General features: G+C 31.9%; 2 protein-coding genes across 5 annotated transcripts; one reads left to right on the forward strand and one right to left on the reverse strand.

Moving 5' to 3' along the window:
• Positions 1 to 912: 912 nt before the first annotated feature.
• On the reverse strand, positions 913 to 14,147 carry LOC118263455 (uncharacterized). Of its 3 annotated transcripts, XM_050704412.1 has the most exons (4): positions 13,040 to 14,147; positions 12,615 to 12,826; positions 9,102 to 12,132; positions 913 to 1,515 (listed from the first exon to the last, which is right to left on the reverse strand). In XM_050704412.1, coding segments are annotated over exons 1-4 (3,300 nt in total). In that variant the 5' UTR covers positions 13,042 to 14,147; the 3' UTR covers positions 913 to 1,460. The 3 variants fall into 3 exon arrangements, with proteins under 3 accessions (XP_050560369.1, XP_050560368.1, XP_035431362.2); XM_050704411.1 differs by lacking the exon at positions 9,102 to 12,132 and having other exon boundaries at positions 913 to 4,547; XM_035575469.2 differs by lacking the exon at positions 913 to 1,515 and having other exon boundaries at positions 8,498 to 12,132.
• A 4-nt stretch (positions 14,148 to 14,151) lies between these two features.
• LOC118271620 (uncharacterized) lies at positions 14,152 to 15,456 on the forward strand. Of its 2 annotated transcripts, XR_007707129.1 has the most exons (3): positions 14,152 to 14,641; positions 14,865 to 14,953; positions 15,035 to 15,456. XR_007707129.1 is itself a non-coding variant. In XM_050704426.1 (2 exons), exons 1-2 carry the CDS (start codon positions 14,897 to 14,899, stop codon positions 15,425 to 15,427), a joined length of 450 nt encoding a protein of 149 aa, XP_050560383.1. In that variant the 5' UTR covers positions 14,539 to 14,896; the 3' UTR covers positions 15,428 to 15,456. The 2 variants fall into 2 exon arrangements, 1 of the variants encoding a protein (XP_050560383.1); XM_050704426.1 differs by having other exon boundaries at positions 14,539 to 14,953.
• Positions 15,457 to 22,882: the final 7,426 nt, after the last annotated feature.

Below are 22,882 nucleotides of genomic sequence, written 5' to 3' on the forward strand. Positions count from 1 at the left end.
TTCAGCTAAAGAACAAGTTATACTGAATTTGATTTGGCATGTTAATTACTTATATGTAAAACAGTCAGTCAAATTTAAAAAATATATCAAAATTCTGTCGGTATCTTCCATTATTTAGTGACGATTCTTTATTAATAAGTAGAAAATTATAAGGTTTACTCCAAACAGTTCGACAAATATTCTTGAATTCTTTCCACTGTAAATCAGAACTAACATGCTCTTCATAAATGTGTTTTAAATTCACATCATCTTGCTTGAATATAATAAGAAAATTAACATTGTCACGTAATAATTGTTTTGGAATTTTTGAATAGGTTTGAGATAAATAGAAACAATCTATTTGTTTATGCCTACCCATACAAAAATAATTGCGGATATTTACTTGATTTTCGCATGCAACATCATCGAAAATAAATACAGAATTCGTTAATGCTTCACTCGGAGAAATTACATCTTTATCATCACTGAATTCGTAGAAGTTAATCTGCGGTACTCTTTTTAAAACTTCAGTCAAGAAACGGTATTTTGGTTGAAAAGTAGTTTTACAGTAAAGATAAAGGTTTCTAAATTTGAGCCCATTTTGATGCAGTAGTAAACTAATCATAACATTCGTTTTACCACAGTTTGATGGACCACACATTATACAGCGAATGGTATTCGGTAATAAAGCGCTATGTCTGATATGGTGAACGGAGTCATTTAATCTTATATTATTAACACTGAGGGATATGGGTTGCTTGATCAACTTCATCTTACCTATTAATTCAAAAACTACTTAACAGACACATATATACTTGTTTTATTTTGTTATATTAAGTCAAACAGGTGTTGAGTACAAGATTCTCATTGCAAAATGATGATTGTTATAGGTTTCAGGATTTATATAAGTCTGTAGGAAATAAAAGTCAAATATAAACCAAATGTATAGTTTATTAGGCAAATCTTATCTTTATTTAAGATACAACTATATATTTTGAATCATAGCAGTATACATTGTATAATACAAAATTTCTAGCATATGTAATCACAATGACCCCAAGGTAATGTATCTATTTGATTTGGTTGAACTAATCTTTTATCATCTATTCTATTTAAAATTACTTTATTAACTGCCTGTGAATACAGTACATGTTTGCTTGATTTAATCATATTCATCTTACATTTAAAAGTAATATTCTTAAATAAAACTTTCTTATAGTTAGATATTTTTAAACTTTTTGTAATTGGCCTTGATACACCTTTAGCTTTATTAATCTGTGTTTTCAGTGATTTAATACAATACAGTTTTGCTCTCAATCCAATAAATTCGGTTATTACATCACCACCTAATTCATCTTTAAACAAGCCGGGAATTTTATCGTTTAACTTTCGTATACAATAAGGATTATTAATGTCAAAATTACTAGTATCAAATTTCAATATATTATCATTCAAATCTTTATAAAAGTTTTGTGTATGTATTAAGTATAATAAACTGTCAGTATCGGTATAACACAGTTTTGCATTGTCACCGTACTTTTTTTTAATAAAGTCATAATGGAAATTATACATATGTTGTTTAGCATATTCCAGTACGGCAAAGCCAACATATATGGGTCTATCTAAAACAAGTTTTTCAGGATCCAATTGAATTGCAAGAAAATCTTCACTAAAAACACTAATACTTTTTAAGTTTGGTTTTGCAATTAGTTTCTCAGCACATAATGTTTTATTTGTTCTATTCTTATTATCATTCCACTTAGTCACCAGTTTAACATCAACCTGTTTTCGTTTATTTTCAATAGTTTTTCCAAATATTGAATTATTCAAAAGTTTAAAGAAATCTCTTTCAAATGATGTTTTAGCTGATTGACGTAATTGAGTATTTAAGTCTATATATTTTTTTAAAAAGTTTTCTTGTTTAAATTGGAGTATCCGATGAATTTTTTTTAAAATAAGTCCATGTCTAATACATTCTTTTAAATATATATAATGTATAACATAGTTGTACTTGTCATACAAGTTCGCGATTAACTTTTCTGTTTTCCCTCCTATGGGTATGAACTTTTCCGGAGCGAAAGGCAAATCTTTGTGTAAATTATGTAAATTATCTGGATACATCATGTCAACTTCTAAAATGTAACCGTACTCAGCATCGTCAGGAATATCAAACAAACAAAAATTGGCCATTTCGAAACTTGTCATGAATTTAAAATCTGATATAGGTAATTTTTTAGTCATTGCATATCCATAAAGATTGTTACAGTCAAGATATACTAAATATGACGACGGTCTAGAATCATCAAAATGAGGGAGGTAAATGTTATTGGCTTTAGCATATCGGTGAGAGCACTGTGCTAGTCCACCACGTATTCCTTTTTCTATCATCTTATAAATTTCTAAATCATGAATCAACTCGAGTTGAACACCCGTGTAAAGGAGCATGGCGTCCCAACTTAAACCAGGTGAACTTACATAGTGTGCAGGATCGAGATTATAATGCTGTAGACATATTTTTCTAAAATTTTCAAATATATCGCATAATAATAATACGTCACTTTTTAAATATAAATCAGTATATTCACCAAGACTACTAATATTAAAGTAATTCCAAACGGTTTGCGCATGTTCATACTCGCTATCAGTTATATGTTTCATTTGCAAACTATTGTAAAAACAATGTTTTGGTGGAAGTTGTGTCTCATTATATTTCTGCCATGAATCAATATATTCATATGGATATATACCCTTCCTTCGTATTAACTCGAATTTTTTGTCATCAGGAAAATGTGATTTTAAATTTAAGAAATCACTGTCTGTTAAACTTTTACTCAGATTATCGAGACTTGTGCTAAGAAACTGGAATGAATCTATGAATTTAATTTGCAAAGGTTTATAACATTTATCAGTTTCAATAATTTTTGTAAAGGATAAATATTTTTCTTTTGTTTTTGGAATTATTTTTATTTCACCATCATATTTAGACAATTCCTTGATAAATATATGGGAATCATAGCCAGATAAATTATGAAATATGACAGGTATGAATGGACAGACTTTATAAATTAAATTACAGTGTGAGTGAGCTGCACCTCTATATTCTGATGTAATATGATCATGATCTTGCACTTTGTCATCAAATAATAAATTTTTACAAATATGACATCTACTTGCACTACGATAATTATTCATTTGTTCTGGAGTCATAGGTTTCATAGCTTTTTTAGTAATCAAAACCTTATGTATTGATTTTGTTTCTTCAATTAATTTTTTGACAAACACTTGTACACAGTCTGTCCCTGTGTAAGTAACAAATTTATTTAAACTAGTGTCATGTGAACAACATACATAATATGCAAAACATGAAGGCAGGTGTAATTTATTTTTTATAGTATTTTTATTAGTATTTTCTTCATCATAATTGCATAATAGACTTTCAAAATCCGCGTATATAACAAAATTGATTTTTTGCTGTCTCTCAAAATGCTTAAATTGTAACGTGCTGTTTTTGTCTGGTAATAATGTTATAATTTTAGAACAGGCATGAGAGTGGAATTTCATTTCACTAGTAAAAAATTGCAAACATGTCTCACATAAATACATTCGACCTTTATGACGGGAAACTTGACGTCTCACTAAGCGTAAAAGATCTTTGATCAAACAATAATGAGCTCTGTCATTTTTCTCGAAATACAATAAATTAATATGCTTATCTTTCTTAAAATTTGTCACATAAAGAGGACCAGTTACAGTGTAATGTTGATCCAATCCGTAAATATTAATACTTAAATTACTGTTATTCTTTTCAAACAACCTGATGTCTTTGGCGGATGGTGGGAATGACATCCCTTTTATATTAAATATCGAATTAAAATGCGGATAAGAGCTTGTCCTACAGACATTGTTTTTGACTGGAAATAATCCTGCTAAGATGCTCCATAAAAAACAATATTCATCGTTATTGTAGACATTTATACAGCTCTTCGTATTTTTAATAACAACGGGTAGTTCTATATAAGATCCACCTCTCATGGGAGAATACTTATTTATATTTATTTCTAAATGACTTAGTGATGTGAATGACCATCCCGATTCACAGTGCTCAAATTCAGTTAATTTCATCTTAAAAGTTTCTCTCATATTTAAATAAATCTGATCAAAATCAGTACTCTTATAAATAACTTCGTATTTTGTATTAAATGACTTCAGCTGCTGCTCACCTGATTTAGGTAAAACAAAGTAAGCAAACAGCTCAAAGTTAACTTTAATACATGTATGTTTTAATAATGATAACTCAATTAATTTATAAACATCGTCTCGTTTTCCATCTAAGAACGCCTCCGGCAGGAGGTACTCGTCTTCTATAGATGGGTTTAAGCGATATGTCATTATTCTGTTTTTAAATGCTGTAGCTATTATATCAATATGTTCAAACTTTGACTTTATCAAACAATTCGATTTATGGATATTAGTTCGTTTATGATATCTGAATTCAGGTTTCGGTATCTCTGTTTTACATTTATCACAATACATATAACTTGATGGTGAATCAGTAGAGGGTGATTTCACTGAAAAGAAAAATGATACATACTATAAGATATACATACATTTAATTAAACAAAACTACATTTAAAATACATAGTTGTCTTAGGTTAATTAGTAAATACAGTTTAATGATTATACAGGTCCATATAAATGATTAATTGAGAGTTATGATTACGTACTTCATTATCTATTCTTTATTATACAGCTGTTTAATTCTACTGGTACGAGCTTATAAAAGTAGGTGTACGGTTTTTAAATTCTTTCCTTGTCTCCTTTATGAATGCATTTAAATGCCTCCAGGACTCGGTGTCCGAATTAGTTTTATTTTTGATAGTTATAACGGAGTGCCGCCATCGATTGACTGGTGGTACCCGCTCGATTTCGTCACTATTATAAACTTTTAGCTCAATATAAAAAGCCCCAGTTTTCTCTTCATCAATTTGTCGTGAGAAACCGTTAGCTAGCCTACGCGTAACATAGGAATAGATAGGTGCTGCTTTTTTACCGACGCTGTGATCCAGTTCGTCATCGTCGCTATCCGTGCCGAAGAGATCACGCACCGTAGCTCTCGACTTAGTCTTCTTACTAGCGGTAGGCTGGCTACCCGATGCCTTCTCTGCAGTCTTCCGCTTCTTTTTACTGGTCTTGACTGGGACTGGAGCGTCAACTATTGACTCATCTGAAGACGGGAACAACTGATCGGCCATTTGCGTGGACCTGAAAGTAAAGTAAAGTTTATTAAATAAACAGTATTAGTATTTTATTATTAAGTGGATAAATAATTGTTTTGTATGTTTTATTATATTACTCAATTAATGAATGATTGAATAGTAGAATGATCGAGTAGTAGAATAATCGAATAGTAGAATGATTGGACAATAGCGTAATTGTATAATAGATAATAAGGTTATGTAAACCAAGGTTACTTACATCTTGTAGATCTGGTAGATACTGGTAATCTCGTAGGTAGTCAGTGATTCTACTAGCCCTTGTAGAAATGTATTGCAATCGAACTTCAACTGCTACCCTCTTAAATAGTGGTAAATCTACGTCATATTATCCCAAATATGAAAAATGGCACGTGTAATCAAAATGCTGTGTCAGTTGACTGCATCCAAATACGATAGTTTACATTGTCTTCAATATTGTAATACTACACGGTTACAAGTCACAAAATAGATAAGTATAGAAGGCCAGCTCCCTATATTGAGCAATAATGCAACGAACATAAAAGCGAAGCGCGGGCACTGGCTCACGACTTGCCATGGATCCATGCAACTGATGTACGTACCCGTCTATGTTTACGTGCATCTGTCGTCACTCGTTGTTGGAGCCAAATTCTAGAAACTGTAAAAATTTTTAACAGTGAATAAACTTTTATTTTAAGAGAGAATAGAATATTTATGGATATATATATATATATATATATATATATATATATATATATATATATATATATATTTATATTTTAATATAAAATACTTTTTTATAGAAGTACTGATTCATCAATAATTTTAAATCTTTTTGAATAAACCACACCAATAAGATTCTGAATCGATATTTTGTATTCGATCCCAGCAGATAGATGCGACACTTCTTTATAAGTAAATTAATAACTAATAAAAATATTCCTTCGTAGTGGTGATATAAAAATTATAACTATTATGTAATAATCAAAATGCGATATTGCTATTTCGTTTTGATGTTTTCATCCCTTAAAAAGAATTATCTAAAATGTTGAGATGTTTTCAATTTACATTTTGAGGATATGTTACTGTCTAGCATAAATTTATATAAAGATATGTAATTCCAATTTCTCAGTATTTTATCCAACAATTAAAAAACAACCAACATTATTATCAGACGGAATATGTCGTACCGATTCTACATAACACATCATTTTATATTTATCTTTTTATTATATATGATGAAAAGTTTAATAGCGGGCAAGGTTAACAATATATTATTATCCTTTAATTTCCTATATATTGCCTATCAATAAAAAAATACATTGTTTCGTTGTTATATTCTAAAAAAAAACATTCGTGCAAGCGTAACCTCAACACAAACAGGATTACTTTTGCATTCATATCATTAGTATGGTAGTAGGGATATTGGCGATTTAAATAAGTATATGTGTATTTAAATAAGAATCGAACGCGAGTGAAGCCACAGGCAACGTTTTTTTTTATATTTTTTTCTGTTTTTTTTTGCAATAAAAAGTATCAAGGTCTATTCTATCTCAGTACTAAATTCTATCAAAATCAGTTCACTGGTTTAGGCTTGAAAGTGTAATTACAGACAGACAGAGTTACTTTCGCATTTATAATATTAGTAGGGATTTTGTGCTCCAAGTCTCCAACGCACACTTATTCAATAGCATTTGTTTTTTAGTATCCAATAGCATTTATCCAACAATGAACTTTATCCAATAGCAATAAAGCTCAAATTGACTCTACGTATTAGTTAGAAAACGTTTGTATGGGATAAAGGAAAGGGCAGTTTTTAGGGATTTTCCGTCTTAATTATTTCATATTTTCGTTTCACCTTTTAAACCTTCCCTGGGACTTCTACAAATAATTCAAGACCAAAATTTGCCAAATCGGTCCAGCCGTTCTCGAGTTTTAGCGAGACAAACGAACAGCAATTGATGGTATTTTACCCCATCATAAATATCATGGATATCACGACCCTCTAATGATATTTCTAAATCATCCACTAATTCCGTCTGGGGAGACTTTTTAACGATCTGTATAGGATTCGGTTGTGGATCGTAGCATTCTTCAAACTTCGTTGATGAACTAGTATTAATGTCATCCAATTCCATGTCTTCAAAATTAGAGTGTGTATTTTCAAAAGTTTGTATTTTCTCTATTGTCTTATTCGAATCAACAAGGGTTTTAAGGGGATCTGTGACAGGTTTTAACATTTTATCAAGTGACAAATTCATTGAGTGTTCCTGGTTTTTCATTTGTTTTATTTTATTCTTTATGGAGTCTACAGACTTCATTAATTCTATTTTAATATTTTTCTCCATGTTATATTATATATAACAACTACGTTCAGCTAAAGAACAAGTTATACTGAATTTGATTTGGCATGTTAATTACTTATATGTAAAACAGTCAGTCAAATTTAAAAAATATATCAAAATTCTGTCGGTATCTTCCATTATTTAGTGACGATTCTTTATTAATAAGTAGAAAATTATAAGGTTTACTCCAAACAGTTCGACAAATATTCTTGAATTCTTTCCACTGTAAATCAGAACTAACATGCTCTTCATAAATGTGTTTTAAATTCACATCATCTTGCTTGAATATAATAAGAAAATTAACATTGTCACGTAATAATTGTTTTGGAATTTTTGAATAGGTTTGAGATAAATAGAAACAATCTATTTGTTTATGCCTACCCATACAAAAATAATTGCGGATATTTACTTGATTTTCGCATGCAACATCATCGAAAATAAATACAGAATTCGTTAATGCTTCACTCGGAGAAATTACATCTTTATCATCACTGAATTCGTAGAAGTTAATCTGCGGTACTCTTTTTAAAACTTCAGTCAAGAAACGGTATTTTGGTTGAAAAGTAGTTTTACAGTAAAGATAAAGGTTTCTAAATTTGAGCCCATTTTGATGCAGTAGTAAACTAATCATAACATTCGTTTTACCACAGTTTGATGGACCACACATTATACAGCGAATGGTATTCGGTAATAAAGCGCTATGTCTGATATGGTGAACGGAGTCATTTAATCTTATATTATTAACACTGAGGGATATGGGTTGCTTGATCAACTTCATCTTACCTATTAATTCAAAAACTACTTAACAGACACATATATACTTGTTTTATTTTGTTATATTAAGTCAAACAGGTGTTGAGTACAAGATTCTCATTGCAAAATGATGATTGTTATAGGTTTCAGGATTTATATAAGTCTGTAGGAAATAAAAGTCAAATATAAACCAAATGTATAGTTTATTAGGCAAATCTTATCTTTATTTAAGATACAACTATATATTTTGAATCATAGCAGTATACATTGTATAATACAAAATTTCTAGCATATGTAATCACAATGACCCCAAGGTAATGTATCTATTTGATTTGGTTGAACTAATCTTTTATCATCTATTCTATTTAAAATTACTTTATTAACTGCCTGTGAATACAGTACATGTTTGCTTGATTTAATCATATTCATCTTACATTTAAAAGTAATATTCTTAAATAAAACTTTCTTATAGTTAGATATTTTTAAACTTTTTGTAATTGGCCTTGATACACCTTTAGCTTTATTAATCTGTGTTTTCAGTGATTTAATACAATACAGTTTTGCTCTCAATCCAATAAATTCGGTTATTACATCACCACCTAATTCATCTTTAAACAAGCCGGGAATTTTATCGTTTAACTTTCGTATACAATAAGGATTATTAATGTCAAAATTACTAGTATCAAATTTCAATATATTATCATTCAAATCTTTATAAAAGTTTTGTGTATGTATTAAGTATAATAAACTGTCAGTATCGGTATAACACAGTTTTGCATTGTCACCGTACTTTTTTTTAATAAAGTCATAATGGAAATTATACATATGTTGTTTAGCATATTCCAGTACGGCAAAGCCAACATATATGGGTCTATCTAAAACAAGTTTTTCAGGATCCAATTGAATTGCAAGAAAATCTTCACTAAAAACACTAATACTTTTTAAGTTTGGTTTTGCAATTAGTTTCTCAGCACATAATGTTTTATTTGTTCTATTCTTATTATCATTCCACTTAGTCACCAGTTTAACATCAACCTGTTTTCGTTTATTTTCAATAGTTTTTCCAAATATTGAATTATTCAAAAGTTTAAAGAAATCTCTTTCAAATGATGTTTTAGCTGATTGACGTAATTGAGTATTTAAGTCTATATATTTTTTTAAAAAGTTTTCTTGTTTAAATTGGAGTATCCGATGAATTTTTTTTAAAATAAGTCCATGTCTAATACATTCTTTTAAATATATATAATGTATAACATAGTTGTACTTGTCATACAAGTTCGCGATTAACTTTTCTGTTTTCCCTCCTATGGGTATGAACTTTTCCGGAGCGAAAGGCAAATCTTTGTGTAAATTATGTAAATTATCTGGATACATCATGTCAACTTCTAAAATGTAACCGTACTCAGCATCGTCAGGAATATCAAACAAACAAAAATTGACCATTTCGAAACTTGTCATGAATTTAAAATCTGATATAGGTAATTTTTTAGTCATTGCATATCCATAAAGATTGTTACAGTCAAGATATACTAAATATGACGACGGTCTAGAATCATCAAAATGAGGGAGGTAAATGTTATTGGCTTTAGCATATCGGTGAGAGCACTGTGCTAGTCCACCACGTATTCCTTTTTCTATCATCTTATAAATTTCTAAATCATGAATCAACTCGAGTTGAACACCCGTGTAAAGGAGCATGGCGTCCCAACTTAAACCAGGTGAACTTACATAGTGTGCAGGATCGAGATTATAATGCTGTAGACATATTTTTCTAAAATTTTCAAATATATCGCATAATAATAATACGTCACTTTTTAAATATAAATCAGTATATTCACCAAGACTACTAATATTAAAGTAATTCCAAACGGTTTGCGCATGTTCATACTCGCTATCAGTTATATGTTTCATTTGCAAACTATTGTAAAAACAATGTTTTGGTGGAAGTTGTGTCTCATTATATTTCTGCCATGAATCAATATATTCATATGGATATATACCCTTCCTTCGTATTAACTCGAATTTTTTGTCATCAGGAAAATGTGATTTTAAATTTAAGAAATCACTGTCTGTTAAACTTTTACTCAGATTATCGAGACTTGTGCTAAGAAACTGGAATGAATCTATGAATTTAATTTGCAAAGGTTTATAACATTTATCAGTTTCAATAATTTTTGTAAAGGATAAATATTTTTCTTTTGTTTTTGGAATTATTTTTATTTCACCATCATATTTAGACAATTCCTTGATAAATATATGGGAATCATAGCCAGATAAATTATGAAATATGACAGGTATGAATGGACAGACTTTATAAATTAAATTACAGTGTGAGTGAGCTGCACCTCTATATTCTGATGTAATATGATCATGATCTTGCACTTTGTCATCAAATAATAAATTTTTACAAATATGACATCTACTTGCACTACGATAATTATTCATTTGTTCTGGAGTCATAGGTTTCATAGCTTTTTTAGTAATCAAAACCTTATGTATTGATTTTGTTTCTTCAATTAATTTTTTGACAAACACTTGTACACAGTCTGTCCCTGTGTAAGTAACAAATTTATTTAAACTAGTGTCATGTGAACAACATACATAATATGCAAAACATGAAGGCAGGTGTAATTTATTTTTTATAGTATTTTTATTAGTATTTTCTTCATCATAATTGCATAATAGACTTTCAAAATCCGCGTATATAACAAAATTGATTTTTTGCTGTCTCTCAAAATGCTTAAATTGTAACGTGCTGTTTTTGTCTGGTAATAATGTTATAATTTTAGAACAGGCATGAGAGTGGAATTTCATTTCACTAGTAAAAAATTGCAAACATGTCTCACATAAATACATTCGACCTTTATGACGGGAAACTTGACGTCTCACTAAGCGTAAAAGATCTTTGATCAAACAATAATGAGCTCTGTCATTTTTCTCGAAATACAATAAATTAATATGCTTATCTTTCTTAAAATTTGTCACATAAAGAGGACCAGTTACAGTGTAATGTTGATCCAATCCGTAAATATTAATACTTAAATTACTGTTATTCTTTTCAAACAACCTGATGTCTTTGGCGGATGGTGGGAATGACATCCCTTTTATATTAAATATCGAATTAAAATGCGGATAAGAGCTTGTCCTACAGACATTGTTTTTGACTGGAAATAATCCTGCTAAGATGCTCCATAAAAAACAATATTCATCGTTATTGTAGACATTTATACAGCTCTTCGTATTTTTAATAACAACGGGTAGTTCTATATAAGATCCACCTCTCATGGGAGAATACTTATTTATATTTATTTCTAAATGACTTAGTGATGTGAATGACCATCCCGATTCACAGTGCTCAAATTCAGTTAATTTCATCTTAAAAGTTTCTCTCATATTTAAATAAATCTGATCAAAATCAGTACTCTTATAAATAACTTCGTATTTTGTATTAAATGACTTCAGCTGCTGCTCACCTGATTTAGGTAAAACAAAGTAAGCAAACAGCTCAAAGTTAACTTTAATACATGTATGTTTTAATAATGATAACTCAATTAATTTATAAACATCGTCTCGTTTTCCATCTAAGAACGCCTCCGGCAGGAGGTACTCGTCTTCTATAGATGGGTTTAAGCGATATGTCATTATTCTGTTTTTAAATGCTGTAGCTATTATATCAATATGTTCAAACTTTGACTTTATCAAACAATTCGATTTATGGATATTAGTTCGTTTATGATATCTGAATTCAGGTTTCGGTATCTCTGTTTTACATTTATCACAATACATATAACTTGATGGTGAATCAGTAGAGGGTGATTTCACTGAAAAGAAAAATGATACATACTATAAGATATACATACATTTAATTAAACAAAACTACATTTAAAATACATAGTTGTCTTAGGTTAATTAGTAAATACAGTTTAATGATTATACAGGTCCATATAAATGATTAATTGAGAGTTATGATTACGTACTTCATTATCTATTCTTTATTATACAGCTGTTTAATTCTACTGGTACGAGCTTATAAAAGTAGGTGTACGGTTTTTAAATTCTTTCCTTGTCTCCTTTATGAATGCATTTAAATGCCTCCAGGACTCGGTGTCCGAATTAGTTTTATTTTTGATAGTTATAACGGAGTGCCGCCATCGATTGACTGGTGGTACCCGCTCGATTTCGTCACTATTATAAACTTTTAGCTCAATATAAAAAGCCCCAGTTTTCTCTTCATCAATTTGTCGTGAGAAACCGTTAGCTAGCCTACGCGTAACATAGGAATAGATAGGTGGTGCTTTTTTACCGACGCTGTGATCCAGTTCGTCATCGTCGCTATCCGTGCCGAAGAGATCACGCACCGTAGCTCTCGACTTAGTCTTCTTACTAGCGGTAGGCTGGCTACCCGATGCCTTCTCTGCAGTCTTCCGCTTCTTTTTACTGGTCTTGACTGGGACTGGAGCGTCAACTATTGACTCATCTGAAGACGGGAACAACTGATCGGCCATTTGCGTGGACCTGAAAGTAAAGTAAAGTTTATTAAATAAACAGTATTAGTATTTTATTATTAAGTGGATAAATAATTGTTTTGTATGTTTTATTATATTACTCAATTAATGAATGATTGAATAGTAGAATGATCGAGTAGTAGAATAATCGAATAGTAGAATGATTGGACAATAGCGTAATTGTATAATAGATAATAAGGTTATGTAAACCAAGGTTACTTACATCTTGTAGATCTGGTAGATACTGGTAATCTCGTAGGTAGTCAGTGATTCTACTAGCCCTTGTAGAAATGTATTGCAATCGAACTTCAACTGCTACCCTCTTAAATAGTGGTAAATCTACGTCATATTATCCCAAATATGAAAAATGGCACGTGTAATCAAAATGCTGTGTCAGTTGACTGCATCCAAATACGATAGTTTACATTGTCTTCAATATTGTAATACTACACGGTTACAAGTCACAAAATAGATAAGTATAGAAGGCCAGCTCCCTATATTGAGCAATAATGCAACGAACATAAAAGCGAAGCGCGGGCACTGGCTCACGACTTGCCATGGATCCATGCAACTGATGTACGTACCCGTCTATGTTTACGTGCATCTGTCGTCACTCGTTGTATGGAGCCAACCTTCTGTGCCTATCTCTTTTGTGGTTACAATAAGTTTAGCTTACTGTAAAAATTTTTACCCGACTGCGTCAAGCAAAAGACAGTGATGTTTTCATAAACTTTTATTTTAAGAGAGAATAGAATATTTATGGATATATATATATATATATATATATATATATATATATATATATATATATATATATTTATATTTTAATATAAAATACTTTTTTATAGAAGTACTGATTCATCAATAATTTTAAATCTTTTTGAAGGTGTAAACCACACCACATAAGATTAAGTGAATCGATATATATCGATTCACTCAATCTTGTATTCGATCCCAGCAGATAGATGTACCGACACTTCTTTATAAGTAAATTAATAACTAATAAAAATATTACCTTCTTTTTTCAGGTGATATAAAAATTATAACTATGAAAAATATTTAATAATAGCGGGCAAAGCCAGGCGTAACAATAGTATATCGATATTGCTATTTCGTTTTGATGTTTTGATCCATCCCTTAAAAAGAATTACAACTTACATTGCAAAGTTGTTGGGCACGTGTTGAGATGTTTTCAATTTCATCACACCATTTTCGTATAGAATGTAATACCTAGCAAAAACGTACGATTTTGAACTCTATAGATTACAATTAAATTATATATAAAGAGAAAAATTATTTAAGCTGTCTTTATCGTGTAATATCGGTAAGTTTTAATATTATTTCTCAGTATTTTATCCAACAATTAAAAAACATTACCAACATTATTATCAGACGGTACAATCATTATTTAATATGTCTAGTACATAAGTCAATATTTATTTCTACATAACACTATGTTTTAATCATAGTTGTTTTTATTTTTATTTATCTTTTTATTATATATAAAAATTATAACTTTGAAAAATGTTTAATAATAGCGGGCAAAGCCAGGCGTAACAATAGTATATCGATATTGCTATTTCGTTTTGATGTTTTGATCCATCCCTTAAAAAGAATTACAACTTACATTGCAAAGTTGTTGGGCACGTGTTGAGATGTTTTCAATTTCATCACACCATTTTCGTATAGAATGTAATACCTAGCAAAAACGTACGATTTTGAACTCTATAGATTACAATTAAATTATATATAAAGAGAAAAATTATTTAAAATCTAATCTGATTTCACACCTGACTGTTGCAGCTGTCTTTATCGTGTAATATCGGTAAGTTTTAATATTATTTCTCAGTATTTTATCCAACAATTAAAAAACATTACCAACATTATTATCAGACGGTACAATCATTATTTAATATGTCTAGTACATAAGTCAATATTTATTTCTACATAACACTATGTTTTAATCATAGTTGTTTTTATTTTTATTTATCTTTTTGAGATAAAATAATAGTAAATGAAATATTAATTTAGAGTGTTTTTTTTTCTAGGTATTTAACAAAGTCTAGACGTAGAATTGAATATGTCACGCTCACCTTCCTACAGTCCTGTTTTAGATAACATTGACCAACAACGTAACGTAAGTATCTAAACGACTATCGATGTTAACAATGAATTCTATTTAATAACGCAATTAAAATCATGCATATTTTTATTTCAGAATTTGATAGAGAGCTCAGATCCAGTTTTTAATCCATTTTACTATGCTCAAGACCGAGAGAGCTGGTACGCCGAAGTGTCGGCACAGGCATGTGAGGAGAGTAGACAGCAAGAAATAGAAAAGGAAAAATTAAAGAAGAAAAAAAATAAATCAAAATCTTTTAAAAACAAATCCTTTGTCATGCGTAAAGAGTCCGGGACCGTTCGCCGAATAATAAAAATAATTGTACATGATGTGGATGGTCGTCATATGGACGAAATAGACAGTGATCCAGATAGTGCAAGCGTCAATATACAATATTTAGTGCGAAGCGATATTGATGAAATCATGAGTGAAACTGAGTATTTAGTTACTAAAATAGTTAAAAAGTTAAGTTCAACTTCATGTAATTGATATTTAAAATATAATCATTCTAAATATTATTTGCTTTTTATTTCTACGTCATAAAATTTTAAGTAAATAGATCATTCCTGTAGAAGTAGATAGGGTGCTATACCTTGATAAGGTCTAACTTATCAAGACATACATATATACATACATACATCATTTTACATACCAAGCTATATCTGTGTAACCGTGTTTATATTTTACTAATAGAAAACTATACTTAGTTATACTTGTTTCGAATCAGGACCAAACCCAGGACCTCCCTAGTTTTAATAATGATATTTGTGTACCTTGTTTGTGGAAATGACATAAATAAGTTATCGCATCACTGACGTATATCGTAAGCTTTATATAAGACGACATCGGAGAACGTATAACCGCATTCAATTATTTGCACTGCAATGTGCTGAATAGATGATATTGAATTATCGAATACACAATTGAATACTGAATGGATAAGTTGTATTAGCACAGATACACACTTGCTCATTACACGTATACAGGTGCGTCGCAGAATACATACCTTAATATTAATTTCATGAATAATTAAATCATTGCACCTATTTTCGAATATATGAATGATGGTTGAAATTGAGTGTTTCTGGATCTAATCTCGGAACCCCTACTTTCGAATATGTGAATGATAGTTGAAATTGGGTGTTTCTGGATCCCATCTGATCCAGAAACCCCAATTTCAACCTACTCCCGTGTACGTTTGTATCCATTTGAATAAAGCCAGTGCCAGTAGGTAGGTACCTAAAGTAGAATATATTAAAGTTACTATTCCTATTCGTCCTATGGGTATCGTAGGTAAAATCACAATTGAAATTGAAAGAGAACGAGCAACAGTTTTTTAAACCTCAATTTTTAATCCTTTGTTCTAAAATCTGTTCCTAATCTTGGAGATTATAGCGAACCCTTAAAAAAACCCAGTTCAACAGTAGACTTTCACAGTGTCCTGATGATGAAGTACAATTACGATTTTGTCATCGTGAAATCATGATACTTATCTAAATATACTTATTTTTTTTTATGGAATAGGAGGCAAACGAGCAAACGAGTCACCTGATGGTAAGCGATCAGCGCCGCCCATGGACCCCCGTAACACCACACGAGTCACAGGTGCGTTGCCGGCCTTTTTAAAAAGGAGTATGCTCTTTTCTTGAAGGTTTGAAGGTCGTATCGGTTCGGAAATACCGCTGACGACAGCTCATTCCACAGTTTTGCTGTGCGAGGCAGAAAGTTGCGCGAGAAACGCAGTTGTGGCCTGCCAACCATCTATATGATGGTATTGAGACTTAGGTACATAATATTTAGTCATACTTATTATTAGGTACTATTTAGTCAATATGGATTAATATAATTTATAATTGTTATACTTAGGTACCTTACTTATAATACCGTAATATTTAAGTACTTTACTTAACTACTTACGTACTGAAGCACCTTCTACGAAGTTTTACGAATTGAGGTAAGTATTTTTACCTACCTAGGTACCTGGGTAAACATCTCAAGTTCAGACGATTGCCATTTACCTAGATTGAAGCTAATACTGTAGGTAGATAGTACTTGGAAATTCAAACAAGTGCCTATCAATCAGTATCAGATATGAAAGTGTTCCTATAAAATCATTACAATAATAGGTTCCAATTTCATAGTAAATCATTTCTATCTTGAACGTTATTTTCCTTGAGGATTCTTCAGATTCAGAGGTCGAGTGGTTCATGGAACTGAGATATTATCGCCGTCGCGAATAGGTGGGCACCGTCTGGAAACGTCTTCAACACCGTTATATTATAACTTTATTTTTAAAAAGGAATTACCTTCAAGTTCGAGATCTATCTTAAACCTTCTGAGTCCGAAAAATACTACGCTGAAAACTGCGTCAAAATCGGTTCGGCTAAACGCGAGATAATCGCGCATAAACAAACAGGTCAAACTGAGGATCCCCTTTTTAGTTAAAGGTTCAGTAAGACGGCGCTTGTACCTACCTCTGCCCATTCATAATCCTCGACTCCCGATCTCCGATCCACGACATAAATGGTGTGAATTCCATATTGTATTTTTTTTTCCATATTGTGTCGTGGGTGCACTTACAATCATACAAGTTCACATACACATGCCACCTAGACCCGCAACAACAATTTGTGGATCACACAAAGAGTTGCTCCGTGCGGGAATCGAACCCGCTACACGTTGCGCGGCATTCAGTTCTCCAGCCACCGCGCTAACCGTGCAGTCAAATTAGCAACTGTAAAACAATCGCTAATTACAACATTAGATTTACTCATAATAGACATTATTCTCTAATGTTAAATTCATTATCACACCTACGCTACAGTCGCAGTTACAACGCTAAAATAGGCAGCCCCTGACCAGATGTCACATCACATTTAAACCACAGCAATTGGTAGGCACAGCAGTGGTTGCGTGACATTGACATTTCACAACGGGTTACCGACTAGACTGCGTAGCAGGTATCCAGGGAAGGGATTAACCTTGAACGCTCGGGCCTAAATAGATTATCATGAATATGTTGACAAATTGAATTCATCAACGTCACGGTGTTGTGGAACTGCCATGATAATTGAATAGGTAGTATATTAAATGTATAATGATAAAGCAGGTTTATCACATTGTGGTGATAGATCGATCAAGTTGACGCAATATGAAAATTGGTATACCAATTCTACATGATCTCGTGAAAGCTGAAAAAAATAAAGCTAAGAAGTAAGTATCTTGATTTATCTCATGAGATTGTCGATATGTGGGATGTAGAATTAGCAATCATTGTGCCGATGTCGACGGCTTCATAGTCAATACCTTCGACCAACACCTGAGTAGACCAACGTTTGATGGTTGGGTCAAAGGCTTGATGCAGAAAGCAGTACTTATGGAGTATGGACACGGCGCGAATTGTCCGGAAATTCCTATCTATTGCGGTCGGATCATAATATATGCGCTTGGATTTCCTCCGTTAATGGTGGGCCCATTACTTTTTATATTTTTATTTTTTTTATGAAATATTTAAAAACGTTATTTAATTAGCATATAAGAGCCAAAAATCTTTTGTATGTAACTATTGACCAGATAAACATTCAACCACTGGATACTGTCTATGTATCAACATGCTGTATTTCTTACTTGATTGGAGTGTATGGGAAAATTATTAACCTCCTTGACCGACTGACTACTTGGTTGACTGTACTCAGCGCAACATAGATAGGGATTATGGTTTACAGTGATCGGGATATGCGACACTGAGCTTAATAAACAGATAAACAAACAAAAATAACTAATCGCCGTACTCAAGAGTCAATTAATGGTTACTTAACATAGCCCTTCTTAGCAATTATTTTCGGAACAAAATGTTTAGAAAGGAATAGTTTAGGTGCGGGAAGCATTAAATGATTCTGAGTAGCATGTAGTAAGTGCATTACATACATTATTTTTTACACTACAGTAAAGTAAACAACTATAAAACTACAACAGTAAATTCGCTTTAATTCTTTATTTGCCGTCAAGAACTACCGACCCAGTGGAAAATCTTAAGTGCTTTACTACGGTAAACCATCTCAGGTACTATACCTCGGTATTTTCTTTTTTGTTAAATGAACGGAATTCCGGAGTAAACTGTCCTGTACAAGCTAGTCTTCTATAAAATTTCGAGATAACTATACCTTTGTTATGATTTTTTTAGATTTAATTTACCTATAGACCTCTAAATTCTAAAATACAAATTAATGAACAGTTTGTTCGACTACAATACCTAGTTGTTAAAATACAAGGCACTATTTTGGTCGAGACAATTTTGGTATAGGACAGGCAATGGTTTCGAGTATCTACAATTCACCTTTAGCATTTTGCAACTTCAGTGAATTTTCTCATTGTAGTGAAATATTTCCCTATTTATGAACAAACTTGAATTTCATGAGGCATTTCAGGCGACGATGATTGTCGACTTGTCGATATTTCAGCACAGTGGTTGCGTTGCATAGTTTGCTCGCTTCAATGAAGCGCTCAAGTGAATTGTATTCAATTTATCTACAAAATTGTTGGCACTTAAAATTCAGTTCACTTATTAATGTCATATTAAATAGAAAATAATTATACAAGAGTTGCTCTTCGTTAATTTCAAAGGGTTTCGATTAGGGTAAGAAGTAATCATAAGCATCATCAACAGCTTGTTTCCGCTGGCTGTTGCAACAGCCAGTGTGATGCTGCGCCTCTACATTATTACATTAATCGCAAAATTCAATTTTTTTATATTCAAGTTTATGAGATCGTGCAGGCACCCGGTCTTTTTAAAATATGTAGTCCATTGGCCAGCCCGTAGGACGCTGATCATGTATGTACTTTACTCGTCCAGTACTTTTGATTAAAAAGATATTCGATAATGTTTAGGTGCGAAAATGTGACAAGCATGGAACTGTAGATGAGCAGACAAGTAGTACCCAATAGTTTTAACATAAATTAAAAATCAGTCACCATGCTGCTTTATTAAAATACATTCGTCATCATATTTTGTAAAAAGTTATCTGCGTCATAGGTAACTAGTAATTAACACGGTCGGCGACGTGATAGTTGAAACCACTATTTTGTGATCACCCACGTGTAAAGTTCCAATTTTAATTACCAAGCTAAAATATTTAGGTATAATTTGATTACATATTTCATGTAACATGTTTAAAAGTATACCTATTGCTTTATTTATTGTATGGACACAACTGCAACTGCAGTCTGCAGATACGGGGTTTCGGACGGGTACTCAGGTTGCGGTTTTTTTTTTCGAAAATTTCTCAGTAATAACACAGTCTGGTGTTGTACAGTATAATGATAATCCTACGAATATTATATGTAAAGCGAAACTTTGTCACTATATATCCCACGAGAACGTAGATTATGGCGAAAGCCGCAGGCATAAGCTAATAGGCTATATGTAAATAACTGATTGTTAGTTGTTATATTGATTATGTGCACCTCTGCCTAGCCCTTAGCGTTTAATAAGACGTGATGTCACTCTATGATACTTAAAAGACACCGCTAGAGTACGTGTAAGTATTTCATGCCTTCGCTATAACATTAACTAAGCTCCGATGTATAAGTACATGCAAAATGTTGATAGTTGGATGTTCTACAAGATTGCAGAAACGGACTTAGTATTACAGTCCTTGAACTTAATTTTTTGTCAATTTCGTTGGTTACAATGGCTGTTAGTTATACTGGTAAAGTGCCTTGAGTTCAATTTCTTGTGCGATGGCAAGCAGTCACAATTTCTTTTTTATATTTTCGGCACATAATAGTGTGTAATTTGTTTTGTGTCTTGTTTTGGTATACGTCTCCGATAGGTGTCCACTTATATGGAACTCATAACATAACTAGTGAAAAGTTCCCACAGTTCAGTTAAAAAAAGGGTGTAATAATATTGTGGAATATTATTTTTTACTGTCTTCACTTTACCTTCCGAGACCACTAGCGTTATTTTACCCCTGCCCCTATTGTTCAGGCTAACTCAATCCATGTTTAGGTTGTGCGAATTCGTATTTTTATTGACTGGTTTATGGTATTATACTGGTTTATATATTTATGGTAAAATGAAGAAGGGATCTTTCTTATTTATAATTTACTAGCAAAACACTCAAATATCAACGATGTAGCCACTCGTTGATTTAAAACGCATGAACCTAAAGTACGGCCCTGGTTCACTGGGAGACTCTCGCTGCGTACCATGCATTGTCAGCATCGATTAGGTGGAGGACAGGACATCGACGGCATTAACGCCAGTTGATTGAATATTGGGAAGCTCCGAGATTGCTGTTAACGTACGTCGTAAGCTTGCGTCTTCAAACAACAGTCCATTGTTGGACTATGGCTTATGGATCTAGCCTATATGAGAGGTTTTGCCAAAATCTCCAATACTTGACAAGCTAGTTGGAGTCGTATCGTAGTTTACATGGTTTAGGTTTATTGTTGATCGATTTCTGTCAAAGGAGATGGCTAAATGACTGACCCAGGCATAATAACAAGAATACGAATTTCACGCTAACCCGTATCATTTAAATATTCACTTATGAATTATTTTGTGTTTAACTAATTCTTATAACTTGGTGAACAAAAATTAACAAAAAATAAGTTTCATAATTGATTTTTTTCTGTTGTGGTTTGACATGACAACACGGAAGTAGGTACTGCAAGCTATTATTAGGACATTAGTTTCCCCGAAAATCAAATCGAAATAATTAAACGAACATCAATTTTTAATAACGGTAATATAATGACTTTTTTCTGAAACCAAATAATTGTAAATGTTTTGATCGACACAAAATATATATTTTGTATAAGATTGCACAATCTTACTATATATTGTGTGTCTGTCCTTGGTTACTTTGTGTTCAACATCTAGTATAAGCAGAATTGTTTACCTATCTACCTCATATATAAATAACTTTCGGCTCAGGTTCATCAAAACGCCTTGGTAAAAGTTCAGAGCAATGTTATATTTTGAAGTTTTTGTAACGTTGTTTGACGTAGGAGCGCTACTTTATTTTCAGGATTGCGCAGATATGCCAAGTTTCTGGACCTTCTTAACTACAAAATATCAATCTTTAATTATGCGGCTTTATTTATTACTAGGTACCATATTTATACAATATTTATTTGTACGGGTTACGACGTCCATACTTTAGTTTAGCCATGTCCTTTCATATATTATGTCACTTAGCCGTTTCCTACACTCACGGGAATAGAAGGAGTGATAACAATGTATATTCTATTCTATCATGATATGGTTAACCTTCAGCTGTATACTGGCTTTCCTTTTTATTAGATTAGCGTTTATGATATGTTGTAGTGACAGCCTAGGTAAGTCGTGTCGCCTGGTTCTGTAACCGGACGGTTGCGGAGCATACGCTACCTATCTTTATACTACTAATAATATTTATAAACTCCGCGTCTTTAAGAGTTTTTTTTGTTGGAGTTACTAAGAAAGTTGCCACCTTGGGTGCTTGTATGGTATAGATATTAGGTAAGGCTGTTTTACACATCATGCCACAACGGAAGCGGGAATGCTGCTGCCTCAGTGCATTTATACACCCATAGCGTTGTTGCTGCCGCCGCAGCGTCGTATGTAAGGCTCCATACAAATTTAATTGGAACTAGCACAGCGTTATCGTGGCTGCGTTGCTACTGCCGCTGTAGCGTAATATGTAAACAATCTTAGGCCCTAGCTACTGGTATCTTTTCTAAACTTAAAGTACGGCTATCTTTTCAATGTTACTTGGCTGATTTCTAAGTTCTGTCTAGGTTTAAAATTATAACGTTACGTTAGAATTCTAGTTAATACAATACGTCATAGTATTTTTTCAAATGATGCTAAGACCTTTACAAATAATGTTTGTTAAATTGTACGAGAGAGACAGATACACCTGTCTCTCTCGTACAATTATTTATTTAAAGATAGTG

This window comes from Spodoptera frugiperda, chromosome 25 (genome assembly GCF_023101765.2).
Source record: "Spodoptera frugiperda isolate SF20-4 chromosome 25, AGI-APGP_CSIRO_Sfru_2.0, whole genome shotgun sequence".
Taxonomy (NCBI): Eukaryota; Metazoa; Arthropoda; class Insecta; order Lepidoptera; family Noctuidae; genus Spodoptera; species Spodoptera frugiperda.

Excerpts from the sequence above, each read along its gene's own strand:
- LOC118263455 (XM_050704411.1), bottom strand. Across the intron at positions 4,548-12,614 it reads CGAACTGGATCACAGCGTCG|TGAAATCACCCTCTACTGAT; the intron begins GTAAAAAAGCAC and ends TTTTCTTTTCAG.
- LOC118271620 (XM_050704426.1), top strand. The coding sequence starts at position 14,897 with ATGTCACGCTCACCTTCCTACAGTCCTGTTTTAGATAACATTGACCAA. Across the intron at positions 14,954-15,034 it reads ACATTGACCAACAACGTAAC|AATTTGATAGAGAGCTCAGA; the intron begins GTAAGTATCTAA and ends TTTTTATTTCAG.